We start from the raw sequence: 15,034 nt of genomic DNA, 5'->3' as shown, positions 1-15,034 counted from the left end.
ACAGAACCACAGAGAAGATAGAGACACACAGGTGTTTCCCATTATACATTTTTACTGAACAGTCACCGTGTTACAGAGCAGATCAGACACAGAGAGTGACCAGTGAAGAATGAGCAGATGAAAAGCCAGCTGACCGCTACGGACGGGCGGAACAACCTCTAAAGCCTGTTAGATTTTAGTCCTGCAGGCCACAGCGCCTAACGTAAAAAACCCAGATGGATCACAAAGGAGCGTTTCTCAGTCTAGCTTGATAACTTCAGCCTAAAGTTAGGACTGTCCAGTATGACCATCCCTTACCTCTTCTCCTAGCGGACAGGTACGAGTTTGGACTTAAGGAAATCACAGCTGGTCTCTGCTTAGTGAAATGCCACTCAGACTCAAATCTAGATAGCTGTGGCCCCACGAGACCTGAGCCTGACCTCCAAAAGTCCACCACACTCTGAAAGAGGGCATAAGAGACCACTCGCTCTGGTCACTCTGATCTTAAAGGAATAGTTTGATGGAAAAAACAAATTGAGACATTTTCCACTTCACTCCAGATGTAGTTGAGCCAAGACACATTTGCTAGAGTTTTGCATTGGAGCTACACGGCCGATGTAGCTAACAAGGGGCAGTCGTGGGCTGGAGGTTGGGGAGCTGGCCTTGTGACCGGAAGGTCGCCGGTTTGATCCCCTTGAGCAAGACACCTAACCCCCAACTGCCTCCCGGGCGATGCGGATAGGGCTGCCCACCGCTCTGGGCAAGTGTGTGTGCTCACTAGAGTGTATGTGGTGTTTCACTGCACGGATGGGAGGTGAAAATTCCCCGTTGTGGGACTAAAGTCTGACAGAAGTAATGGAAGCTTATAACCACTACGAGGCTAATTGGTGGGCTTTTGTTAGGTGTTAACAACCTTAGCTTTGCGGCTCTAATGCCAAACTCCAGAAGCAATCTTCCTGTCTTGGGTTGATGGACTACATTTTGGGTAAAGTGGTTGTGTTTTCACCAAACTGTGGCTCCCTGCTCTGAATGCTGGGCCTCTTCTTTAATACACTCATACCGACAGACAGGATACATTTCACATTTTGCATAATTCGATATTTTGTCTTTTTCTGTGTGTTTTTTTTTTTTCATTTTATGTGTATAACTGATCCACATATCTTGAGAGGAAAGGCGAGACGAGGGCCAGAAGACGACCAGCCCCTCTGGCCAGCAGCCAATCAGCAGCGCGTCTCGTAGATGCCGCTGCGGCCGATGTAGCGAACCCATTTAATGACATCGTGGTCACTGTAGTTCAGCTTGGACTCGAACACCTTCAGGTAGCGCACCTTCAGACCGGATGGCGCAAACGGGACCTGAGGAACCAGAGGAACCAGAGGAGGGCAGGCCATCAGCAGTCAAGTCAAATATCCTTCCATATTATTCAATACTGATATTTATTATGTGGCCCATTTACAGGAGACATGAGTGAACGTTTTAAAATAAAGGTGTAGGAAAGGCCTTTTATTTGTTTACAGATCTTTATATTATGTGGATGATCTTTAAACCTGAGAGGTGTAAATTTCACATTTTTGAAAAAAAAGAAAAGTTCTTTAAAGAACCATTCTTTTTCCAAGGAACCCATTTTGGCATCTTTATTTTTTAGAGCAGGGGTTTCAAACTCAAATTACCTGTGGGCCACTTGCCAGGTGGTCTTCTAAAAAATTCAGGGGAAAAATGTGCCGTGTATATATATATATATAGGAATAATAACTACCGTGTCACTACTTTCCACAACTACTAATCAAATCAAATCAAATTTATTTGTATAGCGCTTTTTACAATGGATGTTGTCACAAAGCAGCAGAATTCCAGAAAAGACAGAGTTTTAACAAGAATGTAAAATAATATTAGTTTATATCAGTAATATTGATTGCAATCATTATATATTAATACTGTTCCTATGAGCAGTAGAATAAATAGGTAGAGCGTTTAATAAATATTTCAGTGTTAAATGGGACATTATTTTGACAGCACTGGCATTCCTGCTGAACGTGTGTGAAGTTACTGGAACTTGTTAATTCTGCGTTCTCAGTGACTTCGTTTGGGAATTCTGTTCATTTCTACGCTGGATCAAGAAAGAACCCACAAAGGCAGATTTAACTGGCTGCGCTCACCTCAAAGTTCATTGAAATGGGAGGACGAGCCCACTTCTTCTTGTCGTTGGTGGGCAGCAGCTCAATCTCAGCGCTGATCTGAGATTCCTTCATTCCAGCCATGCGCTTGATCCTTCACAGAAGAAGGAACAGAAGGAACCAATATTCATATACACCGAACTGCATTCGTACATTAACAACAAACAGCAGGACGGTGATACGCACTTCCACACAATGGCGTTCTCGCTGGCCTTGTACTTCGCTTTCCCCTTCATGCAGATCACCTGCACTCCACTCGTGTTCAGAGGGGTCGGGATTCGCACCTACGAACGATACGACAGATAAGAACGAGGAATTGTCTCTGTGTACCTGCACTCGCTGGCCATTTTAAAGGAAACGCCTACATTACAGGACCGCTGATGACCAGATATTATCTGTGCGGCGTGACCTTCACTCACCTCAATCTTCTGTGCCAGCAGTGAGGGCTTGAAGTTGGACTTGATGACCACTTTCACCTCCAGCTTGGTGCGGCCGACCTCTCGGACCAGTGGGATGACCCGGAAAGGCAAGATGATGTCCTTAGTGGTGCGGTACCTGCACGTTCGCATGCAGAAAGGTAAGATACGGAATTGCAGGGTCACCTGAAGGTCAAAGTCACAGCACTCGGCACTGACCTCATGAGCTCGTATTCTCCGTCAGGAGGGATGAAACTGATGCTGCGCTCCGAGTCGAACTTGCTGAGACGGACGCACTGATGGAAGGTGCAGTCATCGATGGCTATGGACTGCTTCCCACTGTGGAGCGAACAGACGGACTGAGCTACGGTACTAGATCACACTGTACTAGACAAACGTCTGGACCTCTTGACTTGTATGTCCACAAAGATGTTCCGAAATTTGTTTCTAAGCCAAACATTAACAGTGGAATCAATATGTATCTGTTCATTTCATTGTCAAGATATAAAAACACAATAACGTGATGATGCTGTACAGTAACAGTGTTACTTCACACTGATGTCTTCAGTAATAGTCTAAAACGTGGACAATAAAAATAAGGAAAACTCTTCATGAGCAGGTGGGCGCACACTCCTGACCTGTAGAGGTGGCCGCCATGGGACGAAGATAACAACTGACTTGTGATCTCAAGAAAACGAAGTTGTTACCTTGAGATAGCAACTGATAGGAACCAGGGGTCACAATGCAACTATACTACAACACAAATGAAGTCACCATTTACTGTCCAAAAGCACCGGTGAGCCTACAGGTGTCTTTCTTTTAACTCAAACCACTAGAATTACTGGGGAAGCAGTGTGTGACAGAAGGTCATCTAGTTATATGAAACAAAACAGGCACTAAGGAACAAAAACTGCATCAAAGTAGACCTGGGTGATAAAATGATGATGATCAAAATGACCAGAAATATTTTTTCACAATACTAATAATGTCCATCTGAGATGTTTTCAATAAAATTTTCTGGCTTGAAATCTGAACTGTTGCTTCTTCACTACACTGGGAGGAAGAAGTCTGGCCATTCACTTGCAACGGCAACAAACCAGGTAGCCAAACGTTTAAATGTAGTTTTGAACATTACACAGTAATAACTCTGTTGTTTTTCCAGGGTTTAATGCTATTCATCATTTGAAGACATGAGCAGATCAGACACAGCAGTGCTGCTGGAGTTTTTAAATACCTCAGTGTCTGCTGGACTGAGAACAGTCCACCAACCAAAATATCCAGCCAACCGCGTCCTGTGGGCAGCGTCCTATGACCACTGATGAAGGACTAGAGGATGACCAACACAAACTGTGCAGCAGCAGATGAGCCGTCGTCTCTGACTTTACATCTATAAGGTGGACTGACGAGGTCGGAGTGTCTAATAGAGTGGACAGTGAGTGGACACAGTGTTTAAAAACTCCAGCAGCTCTGCTGTGTCTGATCCACTCACACCAGCACAACACACTAACACACCACCACCAGGTCAGTGTTACTGCAGTGCTGGGGATGATCCACCACCCAATAGTACCTGCTCTGTGAGGGTCCATGGGGGTCCTGACCACTGAAGAACAGGGTAACAGAGTATCAGAGAAACAGATGGACTACAGTCTGTAACTGTAGAACTACAGAGTGCAGCTATACAGTAAGTGGAGCTGATAAAGTGGACAAAGAGCGTAGAAACGAGGAGGTGGTCAGAATGTCATGCCTGATCGGTGCATCAATATCATCATTATCAATAATTATCATTATGGAACAATATAGCCACATCACCCAGGCCTACGTCGAAGGAAACACGTTTGGGATTAAAAAACTCGTCTCAAGTACAGTACCTTCCCCCTAACTCGCTGAGGTACAGCACGGAGAGAGAGATGGAGAGACAGAATCAAAGCACTAAAAGCAGCTTCAGAACAAATATCCTCTTTTCATCTTCAAAGCTCCACAAAGAGCAAACCGTCCTTCTTCAAAGCGGACGCTGCTTACCTCTTCCCGGCGTCGTCGCCGGCTCCGCCCTTGCCCTGCTTATCGATGACGATTTTGTCGTTCATGCCGAATTTGCACTCAGGCATCCCGCTCAGGTAGCTCTTCATGACCACGCGGCCAGACACGTGAGCACTCAGGACCTGACCTGTAAAGGAGAGACGCAGTGTGCTTGAACAAACGAAGAAAATGGTGCTGAGGCGGCAACAACAGAGCAACAACTACACTGTCTGATAACAGGCAGATTATGAATACATGAAAAAATATTTTGTAACCCCGTTCATATTATGGGACCCTTACGGGTGCTGCCTCACCCTGTGGAGACATGAGCAGATTCACACTCTCCAGCACATCCAGGAACAGCTCATTGCGGCGGTATTTGATTCCCTCGCGACGCCAACCGATTTGACCGGTCACCTGGCTGGTGATCTGGGACTGCTCCTCTTTAGTCTGTGAGTGTAAATGTTATTAATTATGTAACCATCTAGAATTACGCAGCTACATAATTCAAACTGAATGCCAAGCAAAACAACAATAACTCGACAATAACAACGTCTAAGGCTAAAAGAGACCACGGCAGACGTTCTACAGAAACTCCGGAAAGCCAAGAAGACATTCAGCAAAAAAAGTGTGTGAGCAAACTGAATATAAAAAAATGAAGCACGACTACAATAATAGCTTCTAGGTCTTCAAACCGCATTGCCACCCACACCAAAACAAAGCACAGTATATAATGATTTACAGGGTGTAGGTTCAGAGTGGCTGGGCTTTATTTACCTGATGCTGTGGCCAGTCCGGTGCAGGACAGCAGGACATGAAAGAGGAAAAATGTTATGTTTAATAGGACAAGAACAACAGCTGTCATTACTATCCATGTCACTGCAACAGGATGACAATCAGTCTCCATCAGGGAATACAGAGGTGAGCCTTGTTCTCCTTACCTGACCTTTGATGCCCTGCTGTGTAATAAACGTCTTCAGCGCTCCGGTCTCAGAGTTCTGAGGGTATCCAAAATCCAGAATCTCTGCACACACAAACACACAAAACTTGAAAAATTCATGAGGAAAAAGTGCAGCAGCTCATTGGACGCGTCTCCGACCTGCCAGGCCTACACAAGGCGCCGTTTACTTAGGAGCTGGCTATTTATTTAGCTGGCAGGCTGGTTTCCATGGACAGCTCACAGCATCCAGGTGCAGGTGCTCAGGGCTAACAGTGGCCACCAGCCAGGATAACATCATCTTGAGTCAACAGTTCAGTGAAACGTGAATTTACACATTTCCCTCCACCATAGTGCAGCCAAGGTAATCAGCCAGGTCTGGCATGTGAAGTTGGCTTGTGTTATACTGGAGCTATGAGGCTAATGTAGCTAACAAGAGTTAACATTGGGGAAAACGAAGGTCCAAATCATCAATCTCAAAAAGACCTGCCCATGTGGTTTCTGACACAGTATCACCCACTGCTGTCTCGAAAAATGGACAGAAGGGCATTAGCATAGCTAAAAGCAGTATTAGCAGCCAGATTGAAGCTGGAATTTCGTCCGTTTTTACAGTATAGTATGTCACACACTTCATATTCTCCATAACTGAACTAATATATTCCCCATAACTGAACTAATATATTCCCCATAACTGATTCTGCTGCATTCGCCATAACTTAACTATGTGGTTGGTTAGTGTAGTGGGTAACACCTCTGCCTTCTACACTGGCGACTGGGGTTCAATCCCTGCCTGGGTAAACTCCCTACACTATACCAATAAGAGTCCTTGGGCAAGACTCCTAACACCACCTTTGCCTACCTGTGTAAAAAAATTATCAAATTGTAAGTCGCTCTGGAAAAGTTATTTTGTTGGAAATGTTGTTTCTGACACTGTGCTAAATTAAAAATATTTACTAAAGCAAAGAAAGATATGAAGAAAGCAAGTAAATTGGAGAAATTAGCATTGTCTAATACTCCGTCTCGTCAGCGGTGGGCCGGAAAGCACCGAGTTAACAGTGGGCGAACAGTGGGCCGCTTCTTGCTAGCTGGGATTTTGTACTTGTAAGGGAACAAAGTGAGGTACTCAGGTCCCGGTTTGGGGAGCAGCCTTTAATAATATCAAGAAGACAAAACGTAAAATAAAGAGGTAAGGTGCATAAATATAGGTAGAAGTATAACATGAACAGAGTGTGGATGGAAATAAAACAGCTGTAAACTGAATCCATCTCAAAAACAGATTGAGAGAATGGAACAAATCTCCGGTGTTTACCGTCCAGCAGCTCGTAGATCAGCACAAAGTTGTTCTTGATGTTCTCCTCGCTGATCTTGCCGAAGTAGGCCGCCATCACGTCACACATTTTGTAGAGGAACTCGAAGACCATGGCGGCGTTGACATTCTGCTTGGTAACAGCAGCCAGCCAGATGTTGGAGCGCTTGACGTGGAAGAAGCTGGTGCGGGCGATGTTGGTGACGGGTGAGCGCACCTGCTGGCGGGCGTGGATCACGTTCACCCGGAACGCGTCCACCGCATTACGTCTACAGGAGGGAGGAAGAGAATGAAAAAAGCGGAAACCCAACAGCTGTTGACTCTCTTAGCACTATTCAAATAGTATCTTAAAGCATCTTTACTTCTCAATGTGATCAGTTATTAATCTCAGCGTTACTGAGCTCTGCTAAAGCCTGAGTAGACTGATAAATCAATGTGATCAGTTATTAATCTCAGCGTTACTGAGCTCTGCTAAAGCCTGAGTAGACTGATAAATCAATGTGATCAGTTATTAATCTCAGCGTTACTGAGCTCTGCTAAAGCCTGAGTAAACTGATAAATCAATGTGATCAGTTATTAATCTCAGCGTTACTGAGCTCTGCTAAAGTCTGAGTAGACTGATAAATCAATGTGATCAGTTATTAATCTCAGTGTTACTGAGCTCTGCTAAAGCCTGAGTAGACTGATAAATCAATGTGATCAGTTATTAATCTCAGTGTTACTGAGCTCTGCTAAAGCCTGAGTAGACTGATAAATCAATGTGATCAGTTATTAATCTCAGTGTTACTGAGCTCTGCTAAAGCCTGAGTAGACTGATAAATCAATGTGATCGGTTATTAATCTCAGTGTTACTGAGCTCTGCTAAAGCCTGAGTAGACTGATAAATCAATGTGATCGGTTATTAATCTCAGTGTTACTGAGCTCTGCTAAAGCCTGAGTAGACTGATAAATCAATGTGATCAGTTATTAATCTCAGTGTTACTGAGCTCTGCTAAAGCCTGAGTAGACTGATAAATCAATGTGATCGGTTATTAATCTCAGTGTTACTGAGCTCTGCTAAAGCCTGAGTAGACTGATAAATCAATGTGATCAGTTATTAATCTCAGTGTTACTGAGCTCTGCTAAAGCCTGAGTAGACTGATAAATCAATGTGATCAGTTATTATTCTCAGTGTTACTGAGCTCTGCTAAAGCCTGAGTAGACTGATAAATCAATGTGATCGGTTATTAATCTCAGTGTTACTGAGCTCTGCTAAAGCCTGAGTAGACTGATAAATCAATGTGATCAGTTATTAATCTCAGTGTTACTGAGCTCTGCTAAAGCCTGAGTAGACTGATAAATCAATGTGATCGGTTATTAATCTCAGTGTTACTGAGCTCTGCTAAAGCCTGAGTAGACTGATAAATCAATGTGATCGGTTATTAATCTCAGTGTTACTGAGCTCTGCTAAAGCCTGAGTAGACTGATAAATCAATGTGATCGGTTATTAATCTCAGTGTTACTGAGCTCTGCTAAAGCCTGAGTAGACTGATAAATCAATGTGATCGGTTATTAATCTCAGCGTTACTGAGCTCTGCTAAAGCCTGAGTAGACTGATAAATCAATGTGATCAGTTATTAATCTCAGTGTTACTGAGCTCTGCTAAAGCCTGAGTAGACTGATAAATCAATGTGATCGGTTATTAATCTCAGCGTTACTGAGCTCTGCTAAAGCCTGAGTAGACTGATAAATCAATGTGATCGGTTATTAATCTCAGCATTACTGAGCTCTGCTAAAGCCTGAGTAGACTGATAAATCAATGTGATCGGTTATTAATCTCAGCGTTACTGAGCTCTGCTAAAGCCTGAGTAGACTGATAAATCTATGTGATCAGTTATTAATCCCAGTGTTACTGAGCTCTGCTAAAGCCTGAGTAGACTGATAAATCAATGTGATCAGTTATTAATCTCAGTGTTACTGAGCTCTGCTAAAGCCTGAGTAGACTGATAAATCAATGTGATCAGTTATTAATCTCAGTGTTACTGAGCTCTGCTAAAGCCTGAGTAGACTGATAAATCAATGTGATCGGTTATTAATCTCAGTGTTACTGAGCTCTGCTAAAGCCTGAGTAGACTGATAAATCAATGTGATCGGTTATTAATCTCAGTGTTACTGAGCTCTGCTAAAGCCTGAGTAGACTGATAAATCAATGTGATCAGTTATTAATCTCAGTGTTACTGAGCTCTGCTAAAGCCTGAGTAGACTGATAAATCAATGTGATCAGTTATTAATCTCAGTGTTACTGAGCTCTGCTAAAGCCTGAGTAGACTGATAAATCAATGTGATCGGTTATTAATCTCAGCGTTACTGAGCTCTGCTAAAGCCTGAGTAGACTGATAAATCAATGTGATCGGTTATTAATCTCAGCGTTACTGAGCTCTGCTAAAGCCTGAGTAGACTGATAAATCAATGTGATGATCAGTTATTAATCTCAGTGTTACTGAGCTCTGCTAAAGTCTGAGTAGACTGATAAATCAATGTGCTCAGTTATTAATCTCAGCGTTACTGAGCTCTGCTAAAGCCTGAGTAGACTGATAAATCAATGTGATGATCAGTTATTAATCTCAGTGTTACTGAGCTCTGCTAAAGTCTGAGTAGACTGATAAATCAATGTGATCAGTTATTAATCTCAGTGTTACTGAGCTCTGCTAAAGTCTGAGTAGACTGATAAATCAATGTGATCAGTTATTAATCTCAGCGTTACTGAGCTCTGCTAAAGCCTGAGTAGACTGATAAATCAATGTGATCAGTTATTAATCTCAGCGTTACTGAGCTCTGCTAAAGCCTGAGTAGACTGATAAATCAATGTGATCAGTTATTAATCTCAGTGTTACTGAGCTCTGCTAAAGCCTGAGTAGACTGATAAATCACTGTGATCAGTTATTAATCTCAGTGTTACTGAGCTCTGCTAAAGCCTGAGTAGACTGATAAATCAATGTGATCAGTTATTAATCTCAGTGTTACTGAGCTCTGCTAAAGCCTGAGTAGACTGATAAATCAATGTGATCAGTTATTAATCTCAGTGTTACTGAGCTCTGCTAAAGTCTGAGTAGACTGATAAATCAATGTGATCAGTTATTAATCTCAGTGTTACTGAGCTCTGCTAAAGCCTGAGTAGACTGATAAATCAATGTGATCAGTTATTAATCTCAGTGTTACTGAGCTCTGCTAAAGTCTGAGTAGACTGATAAATCAATGTGATGATCAGTTATTAATCTCAGTGTTACTGAGCTCTGCTAAAGCCTGAGTAGACTGATAAATCAATGTGATCAGTTATTAATCTCAGTGTTACTGAGCTCTGCTAAAGCCTGAGTAGACTGATAAATCACTGTGATCAGTTATTAATCTCAGTGTTACTGAGCTCTGCTAAAGCCTGAGTAGACTGATAAATCAATGTGATCGGTTATTAATCTCAGCGTTACTGAGCTCTGCTAAAGCCTGAGTAGACTGATAAATCAATGTGATCAGTTATTAATCTCAGCGTTACTGAGCTCTGCTAAAGCCTGAGTAGACTGATAAATCAATGTGATCAGTTATTAATCTCAGTGTTCCTGAGCTCTGCTAAAGCCTGAGTAGACTGATAAATCAATGTGATCTAACACAGTTCAGAAAGTGTATTAAGTATTCAACCATCGCTTCTTTTCCAAAGCATTTTGTCTCTAATAGACTTGATTATGTTGTTTCTGACACTGTATAACATACTGTTATCTATAAACACAAGCGTAGGATCGCTGAAACAGTAGTAGAAGACAGAGCTTTGTCTGTTCTTTTGTCTATTTTTATAGAAAACAGCATTTAAACCAGTCAAACGTCCTGGGTAATCGACCACATTATTATTATTATTAAAATTATCATTTTTTTGGTCAAAATAGTTCACAGAACATATGGAAGAGCAGCTCTAAACTTGCCTTTTACAAACAGGCAGTAATTTTACAGATCTTGGCAAACAGCAGTGACAAATATAATCACAGTGTAGTAGCTTACTGAGAGCTGATCCCTTAATTACAAACTGGGTCTATGGAAATCATAATCTATATAAACAAGGATTTGTCCTGTTTGATTATGTGAAGCTTTAAGTGAACTTCCCTTTATTTCAGCACTTGGGCATCATGTGATCTCAAGCCTTGAATAGAACCAAAACCGGATAGGGGGAAACAGTAGTTACTCCAGACTTTACAGCTCCAGCTTGTGTTAATGGTCGCTGGACAGTCACTGAATGACTGTCATGGGCACCGTGGCATATGTTCTGGTCATTTCTAACTGTTTATGGGGTGTCCAGTAGGGTCCAACTGGTATGAGAATTTTGGCATCAATTTAGCCCTTACCCCTTCATTTTGTGCGTTCACGTCTAGGGGAAGGGTCTCCCGATTGTTGTTGAGATGGAGGGGTAAGGCGAAGTGTTAGGGGCGGCGTGACCCTCCAAACGGAGGTTTTTCAGAGACTTTGAATCAATCGCTTTTTTATCAGTTATTTTAATAAGATAAATTAACTGATTTAATCCAGTAACTGATCATTTTGCTGATATCGATCATCAATATATACACAATGTATCAGTCAGGCCTCAGCTCTGACCTCACTGGACGTAGCGACCCTGACCTACAACTGCTATAGTAGTAAAAATGGAGGTGGAGAAATTTGAGGCAGGAGACGAAGAAGGAGAGGAGGAACGAGAAGGACAAAGGCGTACTAGCACACATGGAACCACACACGGAGAACAAAGATGGTATTAGTGATGGTGTTTACTCAACAAACCTGGGCTCTGTAGCATTTACACTCATGGGAAATGAAATGTCAGGGCTAACGGAGACGGGGAAAAAAGCTAAAGCGGCAAAATCTAAATTATCTTCTCCGATCTGAACATCCTGTGCTCCTTCCTCTATCTGCTGGAGCAGGATGGCCTCTCCGGGGGAGAACAATGAAGCACACGCGTCGTGAAAAAAAAAGGCCAGTCCTTTTCTCGAACACGCTCTGACTTCCATCATGCTTTCCTGAGCGTGTCCAGCAAAAAGCCTGACCTACACAGAAAGAAACGGTTCAGCAACTATCTGTCTGAGACTGACCAGGCCTACTGTGGTCTCCTGTCGCTTTGCCCCCAGTACAGCGTGTGCATCACTCAGAACAGAGCAGTCCTGCTTCCTGAGCTAGACTGACCTAACATCATCTAATCTGATTATACCATGAGATGCTGTTTAACTACTGCAACGATAGCCTATCGGTATAAGCCAGAGGTCAGCAACATGCAGCTCTTTTACTGCCCTGTTGTGGCTCCACAGCTGAATCAGATCAGTAGGTAATAATAAAAAATTCCTCCTTTACAGTAAAATAAAGCTCTGCTGATCCTTCAACACCGTTTACCAGTAAATGGTTTTAAACGCTGGAGTTAATGTAGAACTGCTGATTCACCCTTTAAACCTGAAGATCAGCGCAGACGGCTGGTCACCATAGCAACGCACACAACAGTCTCGCCCAGCTTGTAGCTAAAGAAACGGCAAAGAGAGAGATTTAAGACGAACTTCGATGATTTGGAAACGAATGCATTTATAATCGCTCCAGCTGGCTTCCTGATACGTTTAGTCTGCATTGAGAAACACTAAGAAGTCGTGAAGCTGAAGCCGCGTCTCATTTGCCAGCTTCTTATTTGAATTTTCCCGTTCAGCCTTAAATAGTGCAGCAGTTACATTTAAGGCATCATTTAAGGTGGAACTGGATCGTTTGTTTAAGAAGCTGGTGGATGAGATGCAACCTCAGCCTCGTAAAAAGTCAAACGTTGAGAGACATTTTACAAGAAAGTGTTCTACTTTTGGGAAAAGTTTCCTGCCAGAGATGCGAGAAAAGAAGCTATAGCTGAGCTAAAGCTTAAAGCAGAGCAGAGTAAGTCTGCGCTTTCGTTCATATTTCCAGCCTATATTAATACATTAGCACATATTTGAGGCATATTTACAGCCAAGATGTTCAAACAGGCATAAAATGTTGGCTCCCAAGGTGGTTTGATTTTAGGTGAAAGAACAAAGTGACCGTTCTTAACATTTTGGTTGCGACCCCTGGTCTAAGCTTTATTATTTATTTTATTTAAGACCTTATTTCATAGAGTGATAATAGTAAAGGACACTAGCCAGCTATTTAGCTTTTTATGCTTAGCTAACATTGTCCTGTGAGGCCTCCTCGTCGTATGGCTATGGAAATAGTAACAGTGACTGTAATTCTATGTAATATCACTATAATAATGGACAGAAGCTCTATTTTTAGTTGCCTTTCATCCCAGTTATAAGTATTTGAAGGTTCCCCTTGGAATAAATAAGCCCTGTGTTACAACCTTCGTATGACACTGTAATAGCTACACTCTTAAAGATGGTTCTTCAAGGGTTCTTTAGTAAAGACAATGATTCTATTTAGATCCATTAACATTCAAAGACCCCTTTGCATGATTGACAAAAGGTTCTTCAGACTGAAAGAATGTGCATAAATGTGCTGCAGATGGTTCCATATAGAACCTTCCTGAAAAGGGTTCTTCTATTGCTACAGGCTTGACATTGTAACAACAGAAGAACCTTTTTGGGTGCTATTTAGAACCATTTTCAAAAAAAGGTTCTATATGGAACCATCTACAGCACATTTTTCAGGTATCCCAGTGTTCCCCAGTAAAATTCACTGCAATTCTGCCAGCCTTTGCCAGATGGGTTTGGAGGTTTTGGGTTACAGCTGAACTCTAAAGGCGGCCAGGTCTCCTGGAGAAAGGCTGATGACCACTAAGGCGACTTTATGTCAACATGCAACTGTGATCCCCAGTGAACTCACCCTATGTCATCCCGATAGACTCGGGAGATCAGGACCTCCCCCTTGTGATTGTAGATGAACAGTCCTCCAATCATGGTGACTGCACCTCAGTCTTCACATCCCATGGTGGGCTCTCAGTTCTGCAATGAGAAAAACGTAGATATTTTCATAAGACCGCAGTGTTCAGTAGGCCTGGTGTGCATAGCAGTCAATGCAGGTCAAGGAACCGAGAAGTTAAGTGATACTTTTTTAATCCCACAAACGGGACAATTCCACCTCCGCATTTAACCCATACAGCCCTACGTTTCCATGCTGGTGGCATTTTCTGACAGGGTCATTTAGGCTGATCAGCAGTGATCAGCAGCACAGTTTGCCAGAACACCGGGTTACCGAAACGAACCGACTCAACGATTCAAAGAACCGACTCGTACTCGACGCAAATCCCGAGAACATTCCACCGCTCGTTGGCTCCGCTGGCGATGAAGGAGCTTCTTCTGATGAATGATTTAATATGTAAGCTGTGTTATATCCTTCAACTGAAAAGAAATAGAGGAAAATGTGCTGACCACAGCAGGACAGACACCGAAACTGACCAAGTTCCCTCAGGAGGATCAATTACACAATACCATACAACTAAATAAAGCGGAAGAAGGTCCAGCATGTTAACGTTCGGGGGGGGTGGAAAGGGAATTAAGAGGTCACGCTTTCCCGGGTTGGGCGCAATAGAAGGGAAAAGTAGGGAAAACTGGCACGAAAAGCCGAACAGAAGAGGAAGAATATGAGCCCGGTCAACAGGAAGTGTGGATCCGCCTCTTTAATCGCCACATAACCGACCTAAAGCTCTCCGAACAGACGGGGTCAATAAATACTCATCACTGTCTCTATTATTATGAGACCAAATGTCCAAGAAGAGTCTATTATTTTCATATGCAGCGACATCGGCAACGATATTTATCCATCAGCCATAGCTTCCTATTCGAATTTTCCCGTTCCACCTTAAGTGCCGCATCAGTAGCGTTCTGGCGCCTGATGCGCTGGTATGTAACTGTTAACTGCTGAACCATTTAAGGTGGAACGGGAAAATTCGAACAGCGAGCCAACTTCAGCCTCGTCATCGATAACGATAACGTTATTTATTCTTTATCGGGTATTTGATGGCACTGATATGATGGTAAATATTAATTATTGTGTCCATACCTGAGCGAGATGCTTTAGTTTTTTGGCGGTGTGTCCGTCCGCGTTGAGTCCCGCCGGGCAGCTGACCGCCTGCGCGCTGCGTCATCAGATGCGTGGTGACACCACCTCAAAGGGCGGGGCTACAAAATCATATATGGCTCCCTGCTCCATAGGCCTGGTCATAAGATAAGAAAAGATAATCCTTTATTATAAAATG

At 42.8% G+C, this 15,034-nt stretch overlaps 1 protein-coding gene across 1 annotated transcript; it reads right to left on the bottom strand.

Moving 5' to 3' along the window:
• Nucleotides 1-32: 32 nt before the first annotated feature.
• On the bottom strand, nt 33-14,936 carry ap2m1a (adaptor related protein complex 2 subunit mu 1a). The gene is made up of 12 exons (XM_017703431.2): nt 14,839-14,936; nt 13,663-13,781; nt 6,832-7,097; nt 5,527-5,609; nt 5,363-5,368; nt 4,900-5,035; nt 4,589-4,733; nt 2,789-2,908; nt 2,573-2,708; nt 2,340-2,437; nt 2,136-2,247; nt 33-1,334 (listed from the first exon to the last, which is right to left on the bottom strand). Exons 2-12 carry the CDS (start codon nt 13,734-13,736, stop codon nt 1,200-1,202), a joined length of 1,311 nt encoding a protein of 436 aa, XP_017558920.1. The 5' UTR covers nt 13,737-13,781; nt 14,839-14,936; the 3' UTR covers nt 33-1,199.
• Nucleotides 14,937-15,034: the final 98 nt, after the last annotated feature.

This window comes from Pygocentrus nattereri, chromosome 2 (assembly GCF_015220715.1).
Source record: "Pygocentrus nattereri isolate fPygNat1 chromosome 2, fPygNat1.pri, whole genome shotgun sequence".
NCBI classification, from domain to species: domain Eukaryota; kingdom Metazoa; phylum Chordata; class Actinopteri; order Characiformes; family Serrasalmidae; genus Pygocentrus; species Pygocentrus nattereri.
Note: the sequence above shows the minus strand (reverse complement) of the source record. Positions and strands in the feature narration are given on the sequence as shown.